Source organism: Antrostomus carolinensis, unplaced genomic scaffold (genome assembly GCF_000700745.2).
Source record: "Antrostomus carolinensis isolate BGI_N321 unplaced genomic scaffold, ASM70074v2 scaffold5993, whole genome shotgun sequence".
Classification (NCBI taxonomy): Eukaryota; Metazoa; Chordata; class Aves; order Caprimulgiformes; family Caprimulgidae; genus Antrostomus; species Antrostomus carolinensis.
In genome coordinates, this window is record NW_010303068.1 from 16,973 (window position 1) to 32,724 (window position 15,752).

Genomic DNA, 15,752 nt, shown 5'->3' on the forward strand with positions numbered 1-15,752 from the left:
ATCAACATTTACAGTTAACTACAGCTGCCGAGTCATGTGTTGTTCTGTACCGTCATCCAAGCAGGGCATCGCTCAACTTATATGTAGAAAAATCTGAGAACTGAGTAAAATGAGTGATCTGACTTCCAGCTGGGTGGTAAGAACATACTCTCAGTGTTAGCTTTATGGCAAGGGTTTGTAGTTTCTGTTTGTGGTGAGTTTGTGCAAGCTCATCAGCCACAGTTCTCTGCAACCATTTGTTGTTATAGCAGCATGGGATGTGCTCTCAGGTACAGCTATGTTTGCAGATGAATGTTACCCCCATGAGCCATATTATTATGCTTTTTCTCTTAGGGCCAAAGCTAGCTGGAAGGTATCTAATTTTCATCAGATTCCTGTCAGCAGAAGATGCTGAAGATCCCCTGGGGTTCCCGGGAGACTTGTAGTTTCTTTCTTGTTCAGACTGTAGGGTTTGCTTGAGCTCTGTGTGCTACACTGACCTGTAATAGGTGTTCATCACAGAGCGACCGTTTCAGAGCCAAGGGTGCTGCTGATGCTCTCCCCAATGCAGTAAAGTGTTAGATTCCAATTGGGTTTTTTGTTCCTTGCTTGTTACAAGTTTTTTGCTGTTAACTTCCCGTTCAATGCTTTTTCATTTAACAGAAGATAAGATCTGGACTGCAGTGCAGCACAACAACACAGGGCTAACCAGAGTCCAAGGAGCTGATCCAGAGAAGCCGTACACCATGACCTTTAACTACAACAGCAGTGCAGAGCAGCTTGAAGCCATGATAAACAGTGCAGAGTACTGCGAACAGGAAGCAGCCTACCACTGCAAAAAGTCACGTCTCCTGAATACCCCAAGTAAGTCCCATGATCCCAAGTCTTTCCTTGTTAACTCTTATTGATCATACAGCAGATACAGGCTGCAGTGCGACTGAGGAGTAAAAAAACCCAAAATGAATAGTACCAATACAGAATAAAATGAAAAGCCTTTTACCTTCTTAGATACCACTGTGTAGTGCCTGTGCTCTTATGCAAGAGAGTCAGAGCTCTGCAGGGGAGTTGTCACTCTGTAAGTTCATGTGTACAAAGGTTCTGAAGGCTTCTACAAGGAAAAGTACTACTTAGGAACCACAAAAGCTGTATTTAGCTGATGGTAAATGGATGTGTTTATTCATTTATAGTTTTTAACTGTATATTAAAAATAGAGAACATCCAGATTGCTCTAGACTCTTATGATATTTCTGGGGCAAAACTAATTTTCCCCTCGTGATAGAAGGAATAAGATTTTGGTCTGACTTGTTGTAGCAGCAACAAGAAAGCAGAGTCCCTGGTCAGTTTGTGTCTCTCTGCAGTACCAAATTTCCAGTGACTACTCAGGATGACTGCCTTCCACTCACCTGTCTCTTGGGGTTGAGACTTTACATTTGCTTATCCAGAGAGATGAATGACACTAAGGGCAGGCTTCTGAATGTCTTCAAAGTCTCATCTGGTTACTTGTAATGTCTGTATGGTCCTGGCGATTCTTTGATTATTAGCAACTCTTAAATTTGTTAGTAGGTTAGAAGAAATCCCCCAGAAAGCCTTAAGGGGAGCTTGTAATGGGAGTTCCTATTGTGTTAAAAATGCATTGCCTAATGAGATGTGTCAAAAAACAGCCTAGTTCCAGCAAAGTTACTACAACAGTGAGTGTTTATGGATCCCGTAATCAGATGCCTTATAGTCAGTTTATTTTTAAAACCTGTGAATTAAGTCTTTGGTTATCATCAGCATTTACCAGCCAAGAACTGCTGGTATTGCTAATCATTCTTTAAAAAATGAAATGTTAATATCAGTATCCAGGGTAGAGCACAAAGTGAAAACAAAAAGCAAGCATAGCTGTTCATAAAGAGGGCGTACTAATGTCTTATAAATACTTTGTGTTGCTGGCTTCTGTATCCCAAACCACACTTGACATGTTATAAAGATATAACCACACAGTATTTATTTTCAAAATATTTTTTTAAAGATGAAGGCCACAATATTAGAGCAGGTCTGTATGTGTTCACTTTTACACATTTCTGTGAAGTAATTAGTCATGCGTATGCAGAAATGTACATTATGTATGCATTTTCAGATACCTCTTGTGTGTGGTGCCTCTGCAGAGCTATGGACACTTCTTAGGGATCCAAACTTTAAAAAAAAAAAAAGTAGTGAGAATCTTGGGTAAATTGACGATATATAAACTATTCTACTTCAGGGCTAAAGCTGTCTGCCAACTGGCAGATTGTTGGCTAAGACGATTCCTGACAGGCAGCTCCTTCTCCACTTGTCCAGGGCCAAAGCTTTGACTCTGGCTCCTCAAGGGAGAGGACATGGGCACGATGTACAGCAGCTGCACTCTTGCAGCTGCTCCAGTGCCACTCTGGTCCTGACAGTTGACCACAGAAGAATTGCACAACTCATAACTCTTTAGTACAGCTCCAGCTGATAAATTAGAAAAAAAAAAAAATACAATCCAGTGCTGTGCATGTGGCAGACGCCATAATTTGTCCTCCTTTTTTTTTTTTTTTCCTTGTGTGTGTTTTTTAATTATACTTTCAGTTTTTAATCCTGAACTTTCTCAACAGCCTAAAGCTGTAAGTTCGGCAAGATATGGAAAATGCTCAAAAAGAAATAATTTGAGTTTCTGAAATGACAAGATATGGGTAACAATTTGTTCTTAGCTGAGTATTAAGTGTTTTTAAATTATAGCAAGGTATTTGCATCCCTGAAGCCTTAAATAGCTCTATTAATTGATATTCATTTTGAGGTGAACTGCTACTATATTATAGAAGAGCCTAGAGACCCAGTGGTGCTGAACACTATAGGTGTCTTGAAGAGTTCTAAGATTTAAAGAATTTCCATTCCTGAACCTGAAGAAGAGCTACAAGTGTGAGTAACCCTAGGGCATTTTGCTGGACTCACTGCAGAAGGTTCTCATCTGTGTTGTTTATGCCCAGAAGTGACTGGAGGGAGTTTGATCTGCGGCCAGAGTAACATAACAAAAATCAAAACTCTTGGGCTTTGATTCTTGATTCGGCCTAGACTTTTGAATGCCTGAAGCACTATGTTTTCTCTGTGTTGCCAGGGTATCATAATGTGTAATTATGGTTAATGAACCACACTTTAGATCTTCCTTCAGAAGTCAGTATACAGTGCACACGTATTGATGACAATGCTGCATTCGTAGGTCAGCATGAAGCATTGCATGACCTAATCCAGCCTGCTGAATATCACCACTCATTAATACCTCTGGACTGAGCCCAGTGGTGAATGCGTGATGGAAGTGCATCTCCCAGAGGTATACCTGATCTTGACAGAACTATAAAAGGTCCCCTTCCTGCAAGAAATCTAATCTGTTTCTGAGCTTTGTTGTTTTGGGCTTTGTTCTTCTTTTTTTTTTTTTTTTTTTTTTTTTTTTCCTGAGGAGATGGAATGCATGATTAGGATATCTCAGTTGGTAGCACCAAAACCCCAAATACTCGTCTTCAAGATCTAAACAGTATCATGTTTCACAGAGAAGCAATAAAAAGATTTCTATTTCCTTTATTTCCTTTTGCATTCATAATGTTACTCTCCAGCAAAGATTGTGTTGTTACATAGGAATTTTGGCTTTCACAGCTTTGATATGAGGAAAAAAAGAAAAAAATCATGTGCCTGGGCAAAGGGACAAGCATGGTGCTCTGGGCTGCCTCAGAGAGAAACCAAGGGAGGCTCTTGGCTTGCATAAAATTGTTTCCGTTTATATAAAGGAATTTGTCTTTGCTCTCTTCATACTACCTCTTGCCCTGAAGACATAGACACATCCCCAAAGGGTATGATTCAGCGTAGTCTCCCCATTGAGTTACTTGGATTTACATCTGCAATGTGTCAGACATGCAATCTGGCAGTTGGCAAAGGAGTTTACTCATCTCCACCTCCTGCTGTCTGGAACAGCCTTATCAGTTCTCACTGTCATACTACGGCTTAGCTGCAAGCATATCTTTGAAAACTAAAATTAAATTGCCTTAAATGCATTTTTGTACATCTCTGCCATCAGACAGATTTTCAGGAAGTTTCTGAACATCAGAATAGATGTCTGTTCTTCAAAGGAATAGCTGGCTTTCTCATGATGCTGACAAATGAAAGTTAGAATTTAAAACCAGTAATTACAAGGTTTGTGTGACTTCACCATGATTGTTGGAGAGACACTCATGTAACTGGAGCAAATCTGACAGTTGGCATTAATTAGGAAAGTCATCCACACTCTTAGCAAAAGATTGCAGACTTTACCACTGCTTCATCCTTAGAAGCACAGACCAAGACAAGCTAGCAAGAGAGGAGAGAGGTGGGCAGGAAGCTTGCACTGCATCTGAATGTACTGTCTGTATTCTGTGAATCCGAAAAGAAATTTAGGCCCCTGTGGCTCTGATTTCCCTTTTTTGTGGAGCATCTCGGGTAATACCTAGGAAAACAGTATGTGTACCAGGATAGGTGCATGTGTGCACATGCATGTTTAAACTGTTAACATACAAGATATCTGAAGGTATGAAAACACTTTATTGACTGAACAAACCCTCAGCTCTGACTGACTATGCTCAGTTTTCTAGAAGTAGTGGGTGTACTCAAAGGCTTAACATTTGGAAAGCTTCCTCACATCCGCCATATCAGAGACTTAACACAGTGACGGCTGTATCAGTGGCAGGATAGCTTGCTTACAATACTTGGCTGACAGTCTGTCAAGTTCATAGCACATTTGTGTAGGCAGGGACTGAGAAAAGATCAGTCCTAGAGCAAAGTCAAAGAAACAGGAATGTCTTTAGGTGATGTTCTTTTCCTACCTTCTTCCTTATTTCTCTCCTTCCAGTAGAATTCCTACACCATGTCACCTCAAGCTTTGGTTTCAAACATCCATCCTAAACTGCACACCTCTTCCCTGAACTTTCTGCCTGTCCCTCTTAAGATCTGTCAAGTCCGAGTATTATATGACTTACATCCAGGTTTCCACCTCCTCTTCTCCTCTTTGCCTCCCAGCTAGACCTGTATGTTGCTGCTGAACTGCACTACATGCCATCTACCACTGCATTTTGTGCCTCTATTCTTGGAGATAAAGATGTAGTGCTACCTGACAGCAGGGAGTGTGTCTTAATTTCTGAGTTTACACTTTAGTTCAGACTTAATTCTGCTACTGAGAAAGTTCAGTGGAGTTTTATCTATCCCCTGTATGTTACTAGAGCTCTCGGTCTGTGTAGGCTCCATCTTTAGTTCCAGATGAAATCTCCAGTGATGTCAGAGCATAAGATGCTAAGAAATGTTCTTCAGTGTCCTACCTCCAGTAATGGCTGCTGGAGAGATGCAGCTTAGGGTGAGAACACAAGTCTGGATGTCTTCAGCACATTCCTCAATATGTTCCCATCACCCACAGTTGCTCAATCGTAATAGAGCATTAACATTTATGCCATTGCCAATCCCTTTTAGTATCTACTATAGATCTGATATTCATAAATTTGTCTAATTACTTTTTGAACTCTATTATATTTTCTGCCTCTTCAACCTCCTAGGAAATCTAGTTCCAGGAGTTCCCTACTTGCTGTGTACAGAACTACTTTTTTTTTATTATTATTATTTAATGTGTTTTAAACTAGTTTTACTCAGTGCTCTGAGTCGTGGTATTGCAGGGTGGGGTGAATCACAGTTCTGCACTCATCCAGAGCTTTTATAGTCCTTTTGGTTGCCCTTCTTGAACCTTAACTAGCTCTAGTATTTTTTTCACCAGAAGTGACCCACAGTGTTTGAGGCGTGGTTTGCACCGTTTCATATAATGGGGACAACACTTTTCAGAGCAGTATAAATCTTTTTTGAGAAAGGAGTGTGAATCCCTGGTTCTGTTGAAGTTTTTTACATACAGGTACCATGAGGTGATAAAAAATGACCCATAACAAGCAGTCATTTACTGTTAAGGTTTTACTCAGTATTATTTTATGCCTTTCAAATATAATTTCCATTTTCTCATTCCAGAGAATTGTTATTGCATTATCAGGAGACTATTTGTCACTGCACAAAATAACTTTAAATTGTTATTGCATTACCAAGAGACTATTTGTCATTGCACAAAATAACACAGAACAGGGCAGTCCACCCTCAAAAAGTGGTTTATATTGAAGGAGAGTGGTGGATAGGTGGCAGGTGTAGATTGGATGTTGTAATTATTCTTGGGTGATTAGGGTCCCTTTCTTGAGAATGATTGACTTGCCATCTGTGTTTGCACCACCACGCCTTGTCTCTCACAAGTCCTCCAAAGTGGCAGTGCTGACAACTTCTCAAAAGAACAGTTTTAGATAACTTTTGTTTTATTTAGAGACTTTTGAACAGAGTTCGCCATAGTAATGCAACATGCCCCCTTATTTGTAAGGAGAGATTTAGAGACCATTTTTAAAGATGCTATATTGTTAGTAGTGTGCAGCTGATTAAAATGCAGATGGTCCAAGTGGAATAAAAAAAAACTACTGTGTGGGGAAAGTAACTTGGCATCTAGCATGCATGCATCTGTGAGCAATGGAAATATCATTATCCCATTTTCTTTACTTCCCTTGCCATATATGATCCCTCCTGACTAGCAGTGAGGTAAAGTGTGCTATAGCTACCAAGGAAGGAATGGCAGCTGCTTCTGGGACTATAGTTAACACTGGAGCACCATTATCTCTGTTTGCTTCAGAAGCAATATGTCAGGTGAATTTAAAAATACTTCTTGAAGTGGGGACTGATAGAGTAGTGAGGAAGAAGCTTGTATAGGTAACTGTTGTTTGTTTCTGTGGAATATGCTTGTCATACTTCTGCTGTCACTGGATATTTCTGTTGGGTTTTTCTTGAGGTGTTTTTTTTTTTTTCTCCCTTGATTTTTTTTTGTTTTTTTTTTTTTTTTTGAAGTCTGGAATTACACTTCTAATATTTATTTTTTGAAGAGACCTTTTACAGTTTACCTAGAAAACAAATTTATTAGTCCAAACTGAATAGATCTACTGTCTTTTATTGACTTAGAAAGTACCTTTTCCAATATACAGAAAGCTAGTACCAGGGGTATTAATGAAGACACACAGGACAGGCAAATGAAATGTAAACCTAGACAACAGATTTTGAGCCTGGAATCTGAAAGTCATTGTGTGGACTGTTACTGATGGTGCTATAAGGAAGTCAGTGCTGTGAACTGATGCTGCAAGATGTTTGCTTAACCTCTGTAATCTGTTAGGTTGAGACTTTTGTTCCGAAAGAGCCTCTGGTTGGGACTAAAGTTGATGATACCTTTTGTGAAACCTGTGAAACCTATGGGATGGTGTAAGTGCTTATAGCTCAGTAATGAAGAAACCTTGAATTCAGGGAGTTTCTGCAGTCCAAATAAGAGTCTGGAAATTGATAGTTTTGTGAGACACACATACGTGCCAGAACCAAACATGTCCTAATGATACCTCTGACTTGAGAGACCCAGTTGTATAAGCTATTCATACATAAAATTCAAAGAAGGAAAGAATTAAACAATTTTTTCAGGCTACCCCAGCCAGCACTCCCTTAATCACAAGCAGTGACAGTCTTCTTTTAATTTGCAGGACTCAGCATATTGTTAATGATAAATAAATAATGGCAATTAGAAACAAAGGTAATCCATCGCTTGTTATATTAATGGGTCATTAGCTATGACAGCAACCTGTCCACTGTTTAAGAAAGCGAGCAGTACTGCTGCCTGAGCAGAAAAGTGTGCCTTCTCCCTCATTAGAGCCACAGCAGGGAGTGTGTTCTCATCACACTTCCATTTGTCTGCTTCATTCGGCTGTCCTACTTTGAGCATCTTGGGCTCCAAGAGATTCAAACTGTCTTACTGACATTAAACTAATTTCTCTGTCAATTTGGGCTGGTACAGAAAGTGATGTTTTCTTATTCTGGACAATAGAAGATGTAAATCATAGCAGTGGAAGAGTTCTCAGCTAACCTCTTCTGCCAAGATGCCACATGACTAAAGCAAGAGTAATTTACATTTCTACTCACATTATCTTTGAGGACAGCAAAACATTTGTGGCTGTAACCTCTCAATTTTATGCATATTTTGGGTTAGTTTGACTCCTGTTTTAGATCTGGGGTGAAAAGTATGTGCAAAGCAAGGTACTTGCATCAGATGGAATGGAGAAAGTGAATGGGACAGAGCCCATATGCTTTGATTTTGCTTTGATTGGTCTGACCTAACCAGGAAGATAGAGATGTTAAAAGACTATACATGAAATTAACAATGGCATAATGTAATTATATAGTGTAATTAGGAGAAAAGAAAATGTAAGCCAATAGAAAAAGGAGTCAAGTTTTTACTCTGCATAGATTGGGTTAGACTCAGATTCATTGCTTATAAATCTTAAGTCCATGAATTTTACCTCTATTACAATGTAAAGATAACATATGGGAAATGTATTTTCTAGTTTTGAAGGTGTGAAGGAGACAGGGGAAAAGAAACAATGAGGATCAGCTGGAAACTGTATTTTCAAATTACTTTGTGCTTGATGTTCAAACAGCAACAGAACAAGAACCTCTCCTAAGAGTGTTTAGTTCAAGGTTTTGCTTATGTTAACCATCTGATGTTAAGGGGAGCATGAAAATAGCACTTCTAGTGTTTGTGACTCTCTTGTAGAAAAAAAAAAATAAATAAAAAAAAATATATATATGTGTGTATATATATACATATGTGTGTGTGTATATATATGTGTGTGTGTGTATAAAATAAGCAAGCGTGCTTTGAGAAAACGTCTCCATACCTTTTGGGGGAAAAAGTTGTGTATTTCTTCTCCTCCCAAGAAGCATTTAAAAATGATTGTTTACCTCTCCCCAACCCAGATGATTTGGGGAGGATCAGATCTGACTGAAACTTGACATGTGGCTAGAAAGATGTGCTGACCTGAAAGAAAACAACCATTTTAAAACTTTCTTTAGAGAAGCTTTTTTTTCATATCTGCTGGACCAGAAAGATTGAGAACAAAAATGAAAAAGCTTTTGAGCCTGAATTTGTTCCAAGCCCCTTTGATATAGGAGGAAGGCTCAGGCTTTAATGGGGACTGCTTTAGCCAGAAGGGTGTGTGCCTGCCTGAGCTGTCCAGGACTCAAAGCAACATCAAGAGCCTTCTTCCTTTGCTCTTAAGAGCAGAATTAAAAAGTCCTAGAAGAAAACTTTTTCTTTTTTTTTAACATTAGCATTTAGAAAGGTTAACCAATTAATCTATGCAGTCATCCTCTAAAGGTAGTTTTCTTACCTTGTTTAGCAGAGAAGAAAATGGAAGCATTAAGCTGCTACTGATGACAATTTTGCCTGAAACTGGTATGAAACATTAGATCTGTTTGAAAGTACCACCCAAAACCAATGGCCAAGTTTGTGCAGCCACAAAAAACGAACCATAAGAAGAGTGTTTCCTCCCAGGTGAACACCTCTGAAGTCTTGCACTCCAGGTGTGAGATTTATATAGGTACCTCTTGTGCCTTGCCCCTGTGCTGCTAGTGGAAGAATGAACTTGTCATCCCTTAGCAGTACATTTGTTTTCCTATTGAACTGATTAACACATTTATGGTGAGTTTGCAAGGAAGGTGTGATTCTATGAATTTTTATGGACCTACCAAATTACAAGGGAGGTAATGGTATATTTGTGTTGGGTATAACAGAGTGTTCACTATATTCAGCCAGGTAAGGAGAGAAAGCTGTGATTCTATGCTGTAGTTCAGGAATAGTATGACCAGTCTCAAGCATCAATCAAGCATCCAAATTTATTCCTCTTCATCTCCCAGATAGTGCTTGGATTTTCCTTTGCTGCAGTGGTTGATTGTAAAGGGAGAGATATGAGAAACCCGAGCCTACTTTCTTTATTAGACACTTGGATGCCATATGGATGGTCCTGTCTTTCTTGTTCATAGATGTTTTGAGGAAAGATAAGCTCACCTGAGAATGAATGCAGTGCATTCAGAAAGTGTTAGTTTAGCCATGATGGCTTGAATCTAGGTATGGGTCTGAACACAGCCAGATGCAGCAGTCAGGGATCATAATCTGGTCTTCAGAGTCTGTCTCCAGTAACGCTGATTCAATGTTAGAATCCATCCCATTGCTGATAGATGGCTGTTTTTACCTACACTATTAGACAGAGACCATTACAACTATTCTACCTGTTGCCTGGTCATATCTGTTATTGTAATATATTGCATGATAAGGATGTTGTCTTCCTTTGTAAAGGGCAAGAAGGGACTCCGTGTAATTAAGAAACAGTGCCCTTGTTTTTGGAAATGACCCCTATTTAGAGCTATTGGAAGCAGGCTTGCATTTCGAGGATGGGATCCATGTAGTCTTACTGTAGCTGTCTTAAGCTTATTTGTTCAGTTCAAGGCAGATGCTCAAATTCTTCCAGGCAGAGAGCTACACAACTGAAGGTTCTTCCTAAGATTCTTCCAACTTACTTTAGACGTCTTTGTTAACAGGAACTGATCAAATTGATTAAACATTGTATGTTCTCATATTTCTGCCTAGTGAATAGCATCTCTCTCCATTATACAGTTTTTGGTTATTTTATCTATGGTACTGATTTTTTGGCAGTTTAGAACATAGTCTCTTTGTTTATTTTTGCTAAAACAATAGTTCAATGAATAATGGAGTAATAAATGATGCTTCTTTCCCCCTGCTCCCCTATGGATTTGTGCTTTAGTTGATCTTCTGTATGGATTGTCTGATATCTACTGGGGATTGAAAATTCATTGCAACCTTTTCTCAGGCTGGCTACTACTACATTCTCTCTGTTTTTAGCTTAGGCAGTGCATGAAACCTGTAGGAAGATATTTCTCAGTCAAACATACTTGAAATTGGACAGCGAGTTCGTGAGTTACTGAACAATGGACACATCTCTGCACAAACATTCATGTAGCATGTTCCAATATGTCTCATTTCTCTAGAAAACCAGGTTGAGATTAATATCTAAAGCTTACTAGAATCAATAGGGTTTAGAGTGTACTCTACAGTTTCTGCTGTCCTAGTGCTAGAAGGAAATCTTCCACAATGATGCAGGTGCACTTATTTTCTCTTCATGCCAGATACACAAATGTCTGCCTCCTCCTCAGCATAGGAACAAAAACTTAAACCACATGTACATCCTGAACTCAGCTGAACTTCGTCAGTACCCATTAGTCTCATAGATCTTTGGACACAAGCTGCTGTGTTAGATTCAGTGCCTGTAAGCTTCATGTGCTTCCTGTTTCTATATCCAGGATGCTTAGTTCCATGTTCACCTCTCCCTGTATCTTTGGTTTGCCCAAAAATTTTAAAATGACATGTCTAATTTACAATATGTAGTGATTCCAATATATTAACATTAATAGCACATGAAAAGTGCTCCCAGTGGCCTAGTCTGCAATCAGTAGCCATTTTCTATTCTTCCTTTTGTTCAGGCTTTTTCATTCAATGTGATCAAAATGTTGGTAGTGGCACTTTTTGGTAGGAAAGAAAAGATTATAATGTTTCCTGGCTTTTCTTTTTCTTAATTTTGTATTACTGAACCTAATTCAAGTTTGACAGATTTGTTTTACTGGTAAGTGCAAGCCTGTGATGGGATGTTTTAAAAAATGAGCAGAGATCTGAACAGTAATTTTGAAGAAAAATTAGTATCAATTGCATAAGTTTATTTTAAATACTAACTTTTTTAAGATACTGATTCAAATGGTCAGTACCATCCATAAAATTATCTGTCAGTATAGATAGAGTGCTCTCTTTTTGGGAAAGTATGTGTTTGTATACTTATTTAGATATGTGCAGATAGGTTAGGAGGAAAAGAAGACTGAACCTTGAGTGTAATTAACTGCTTGGGACAGATGGATCACTGTCAGGCCTGGTGCAAGACAAGTTAGTGTTGTTTACTCTTTTCCCTGTTGAGCTATGAGCTTCTGGTATATTAGCATTTGTTTACCTCCCATTGTCACTGTGATTTTAAGCTCTCAGATTTTATCCAGATGAAGCTATTTTGGTGTGTGGCAGAAGTTTAAGGGCTGTTCCTCAGAGAGAGATCTTCTTGACTGAATGCTAACAACTGAGAGTGGGATTCTAGGACAAATTGTCTTCTCCTGAAGTAGGGTCTGTTTCAGCTCTCCTTGGCTTTTTCTCTAGCTATGAAAAGTCAGTTTGGTTCATTTGTTTTGTCATTTGAATATCTCTGGTTGAACTGGGGAAGGTCCTCCTGGCAATGAACATTTTTCAGGTTATGTTTTGGGGTCCTGTTTCCCAGAGCCTCCAGGTTCAAAGCAGTGCCAGATTTCCAGGTCACTTCCTTCCCAGTGCACATTTGTGTTCTGGGTTCAGACAAAGAGATTGTATTGCATTTTGTTTACTGCCTCTGTGAGACATGCTAGGGCCACCAGTCAATCTGAAGAACATTAGAAGTACCTACTTAATAGAGGTAGAATTTTATTGAGTGAATAATTACGTCCTATTACTGCTCAAGTAATCACCTTAAATGCAACTGATGCTTCCAGAGGGAGGTATGTTCTTTCCAAAATGCCACCCTGGACATTTCATTTTATTTCTGTACAAAGCTCCAGAATCTGTCTGACCATATTGTACTACAGGTTGTCATATTTTCAGAGGATGAAATTTATGTTCCATGAAATATACCATTGACAAAATTAATAGGTAAATGAACAAAGTGAAACCGACCATTAGAACCACTATAATATTGTAGTTGCTGGGTTGTGGCACAAAAGCAGAAACTAATGGGTAAACATAATCATATTGTAGTGACAGAAGCTATCGATGTATAGTACACAACTGTGGTTACACAATGGAAGGCAGTCGACTGTTATGAAATACAATTTAGCAGACAGACCAGTTGCAGGTAGTCTTGCTTAGAACAATGCTTTCCTTGGCTAGTTTGTTTTAGCTGACAGAAAATGATAAATAACAGCTATTTTTTTCCTATCCTACTGGAATTTCATTTCAATTTCACTTTGATAATTTTCATAATCCTTTTTTAATATTATTCTGGACCACAATACTGAGAGTTTTGTCTTTGCAGAAATGTTCCTGAGGCATGAACAGATTGTTCCTGAATATTCATGCAAATAGGAATTCGGCCAAAGGTCTTCAGAGTAAATGTTCGTTCTAACACCTTGAAGTCTTTTGATGCCCTTGTCTTTATTTCTGCTCTAAAACAATGGTTCATAATTTTTAAGTGAACGCTCAAACAATATCTAATCAAGACAAACAATTCATAGGCTGAACTATGTTTGTGTAACATGATTAAAAACCTTTGAATAGCTATCATAATCATAACATTCTATTAATGGACAGCTTGAGAGAAGCTACAATATCGAATTATTCAACTAAAAAACTACAAAGCTCGAAGATACACAGGATCAGTTCCATTGGATTCAGTATATTTATACTGATTTAGGTAAGTAAGATGGTGGATTAACTACTTAGTTATTGCATCTTTCATTAAATTCCACTTTAGTGGAAAACAAACTATAAAACACAGAAACATTGTAAAAATTCAGATATGTAGAGAAGCTAACAAGTTCATCCACAGCTTGTTAATGCAGTATTTGCAATCAGTCTAAACAGTTCATCGCTGATAGATTGGAAAAGCCAATACTGTGTTCCTATAATTAGAATAGACAGGTATACCCTGCACAGCGGAAGTAGAGGGGGGTGGAGAAACACCTTCAAGTCTGATTACTGGAGTGGTGCAATATAAATTAGAATTCCATCTCTGGCCATTTTTCAGAGCCAGGAAAGGGACTGATGCAGAAGCTTCTTCAGATTGCTGTGCCACTCAAGAGTTTACCCATGCAGGAGGACTTTGTCAGTGACTGACCAAAATAGATTCAAAGCTGCTTTATTCCACTATAGCAGTTCAAAATAGTTGGAGCACAGGAGAGAATTGAGTGCTCAGCTGTTTAGATTTCTCTCTCAGAAGTTTTCACTCCATGTATATGCAAAAAAAAAAAAAAAAAAAATCAGTTACTTTGGTCTTCACTGAGCAACATCTTTTGAGGGTATATGTAGTGGGGAACTGAGTCCTAGTAATCTCTTATAAGGAAGGCTGAAATGGTTCAGAGCTAGCCTGGGCAACAGCCAGTGTTGCTAATTGCATCTTTGTATGGCAGGCCAACCCAGGGTATCTCTACACAGCAAAACAAAACTCTGTAGAAGTATCTAAGCTAGTTTAGATAATTAATTCCATACCTGTGTTTTAGCATACCTTGCAACAGCACATAAGTGTTTCCACTGAACAGCATGTGAATTTATGTAGCTACTGCCATGTGGTACATCAGTTGTACTTGAATTTTGACCTTGACATTGACACATTTCATTGCTTTCACCCACAGAAAAAAACAAGCATAGACAACTGAGTTTGCAAATACAGAGGTAAATCTTGAAATTTTAGTCCTCAAAGTCTTGCTTCCATTTATTAAGGGAATGCTGTCTTACTGTTATACCATGCTACTTAATGTGAGATATTGCTATGATGAGTGTAACCCATGACAAAACAGTGAAAACTTGAATGCACTAAATGCAGAATTAGGTGACTAGTTGAGTGATAATATATTGCCTAACCTAATGAAAAGACATTACCTTTAAATAATGGACCACATCGTAGATTTAATTATCCCAAGGCAAGGTAGTAGGTGCTTCATACAGACAAGGTCAATTACCTTATCCAGAAGAGCCTGTTTGAAGTGTATTATGAATAATTCACAGACATAGAAATTAGCTTTGAAAAAGTGTCCCAGCTATAATGTGGTGAAAGCATTCAATTTCATTTTTAATGTATTTAAGATAACACCCAAAGGACAATTATGGCTGCTTAACTGCAAGACTACTTAAATGACAAGGAATGACAATTGTGTGGTCAAATTCACGTTAATGCATTATGCAGAAGGAAGCATCATCATCATGACATAATCATATCAGGCCGCAAGAAGCTGATTTCAAAACTTATTTTGTAGTTTTAAATGCTGAAAGAAATTTGATCAAAGATTGATTCATATGTTAACCTATCTCAGTAGAGAAGATGCAGTTGTTGCTGTACTAGCTTTTTTTGTTTTGTTTATTCAGGGTTTTTAGTTCTTTGGCTTTCTGATATGAACACAAAGTTCCAGAGTGATTGACTAACTTGTATGATTTTGGAGGGTCTGACAAACCCAAAGGTGAAACCAGAATATTTAATTTTCCATCTTTAATCAGAAGACCAGTCTTCTGTTATAAGCACTAAATTGTGCTGTTTCTAAGACAGTATTGTTCCAGTCTAGGACTATTTAGCATTAGAGATAAAATGATGACAGTAGCCATGGTAGCAGAATGCATACTCACTTGACATATGGTGACCTTAGGTGTGAATTAGAAATGCAATAAACCTGTAAGTCTGGGGAATAACGTGCTCTCTCAGCATATTTTGATTCCACAGGCAAAACAATAACCTTAACTTTCTTTCTTTGACTTTGCAATAAGTGGTAACGGCCAAGGGAATTCCCTCAGGGGCTGCAGTTTTCTAAGATGCCTGGCAAGAAGATGGCTAATTCATCAGGTACCTCAGTTTAAGTGTCGAAATGTAATAGTGACATTTCATGGCCTTTGAGTTTACCTGCTTTGTTTGCTTGAAAGGGAGAGTTCAGCAGAATTTTAGAGGGTGGTATAGAATCACGTATCTAATGAGGCGTACGGCCAGCCTAGTCCTGCTTCCATTCATGTCAATGTCAAGAATCTCATCTAGTTC

At 38.5% G+C, this 15,752-nt stretch overlaps 1 protein-coding gene across 1 annotated transcript in view; it reads left to right on the top strand.

Moving 5' to 3' along the window:
- LOC104521845 (contactin associated protein family member 5) overlaps window positions 1-15,752 on the top strand; it is a 97,018-nt gene that overhangs the window by 12,664 nt on the left and 68,602 nt on the right. The window contains exon 3 of the mRNA XM_010163963.1: window positions 643-843. Coding sequence (XP_010162265.1) covers window positions 643-843 — 201 coding nt within the window. The remainder of the gene's footprint in view (window positions 1-642; window positions 844-15,752) is intronic.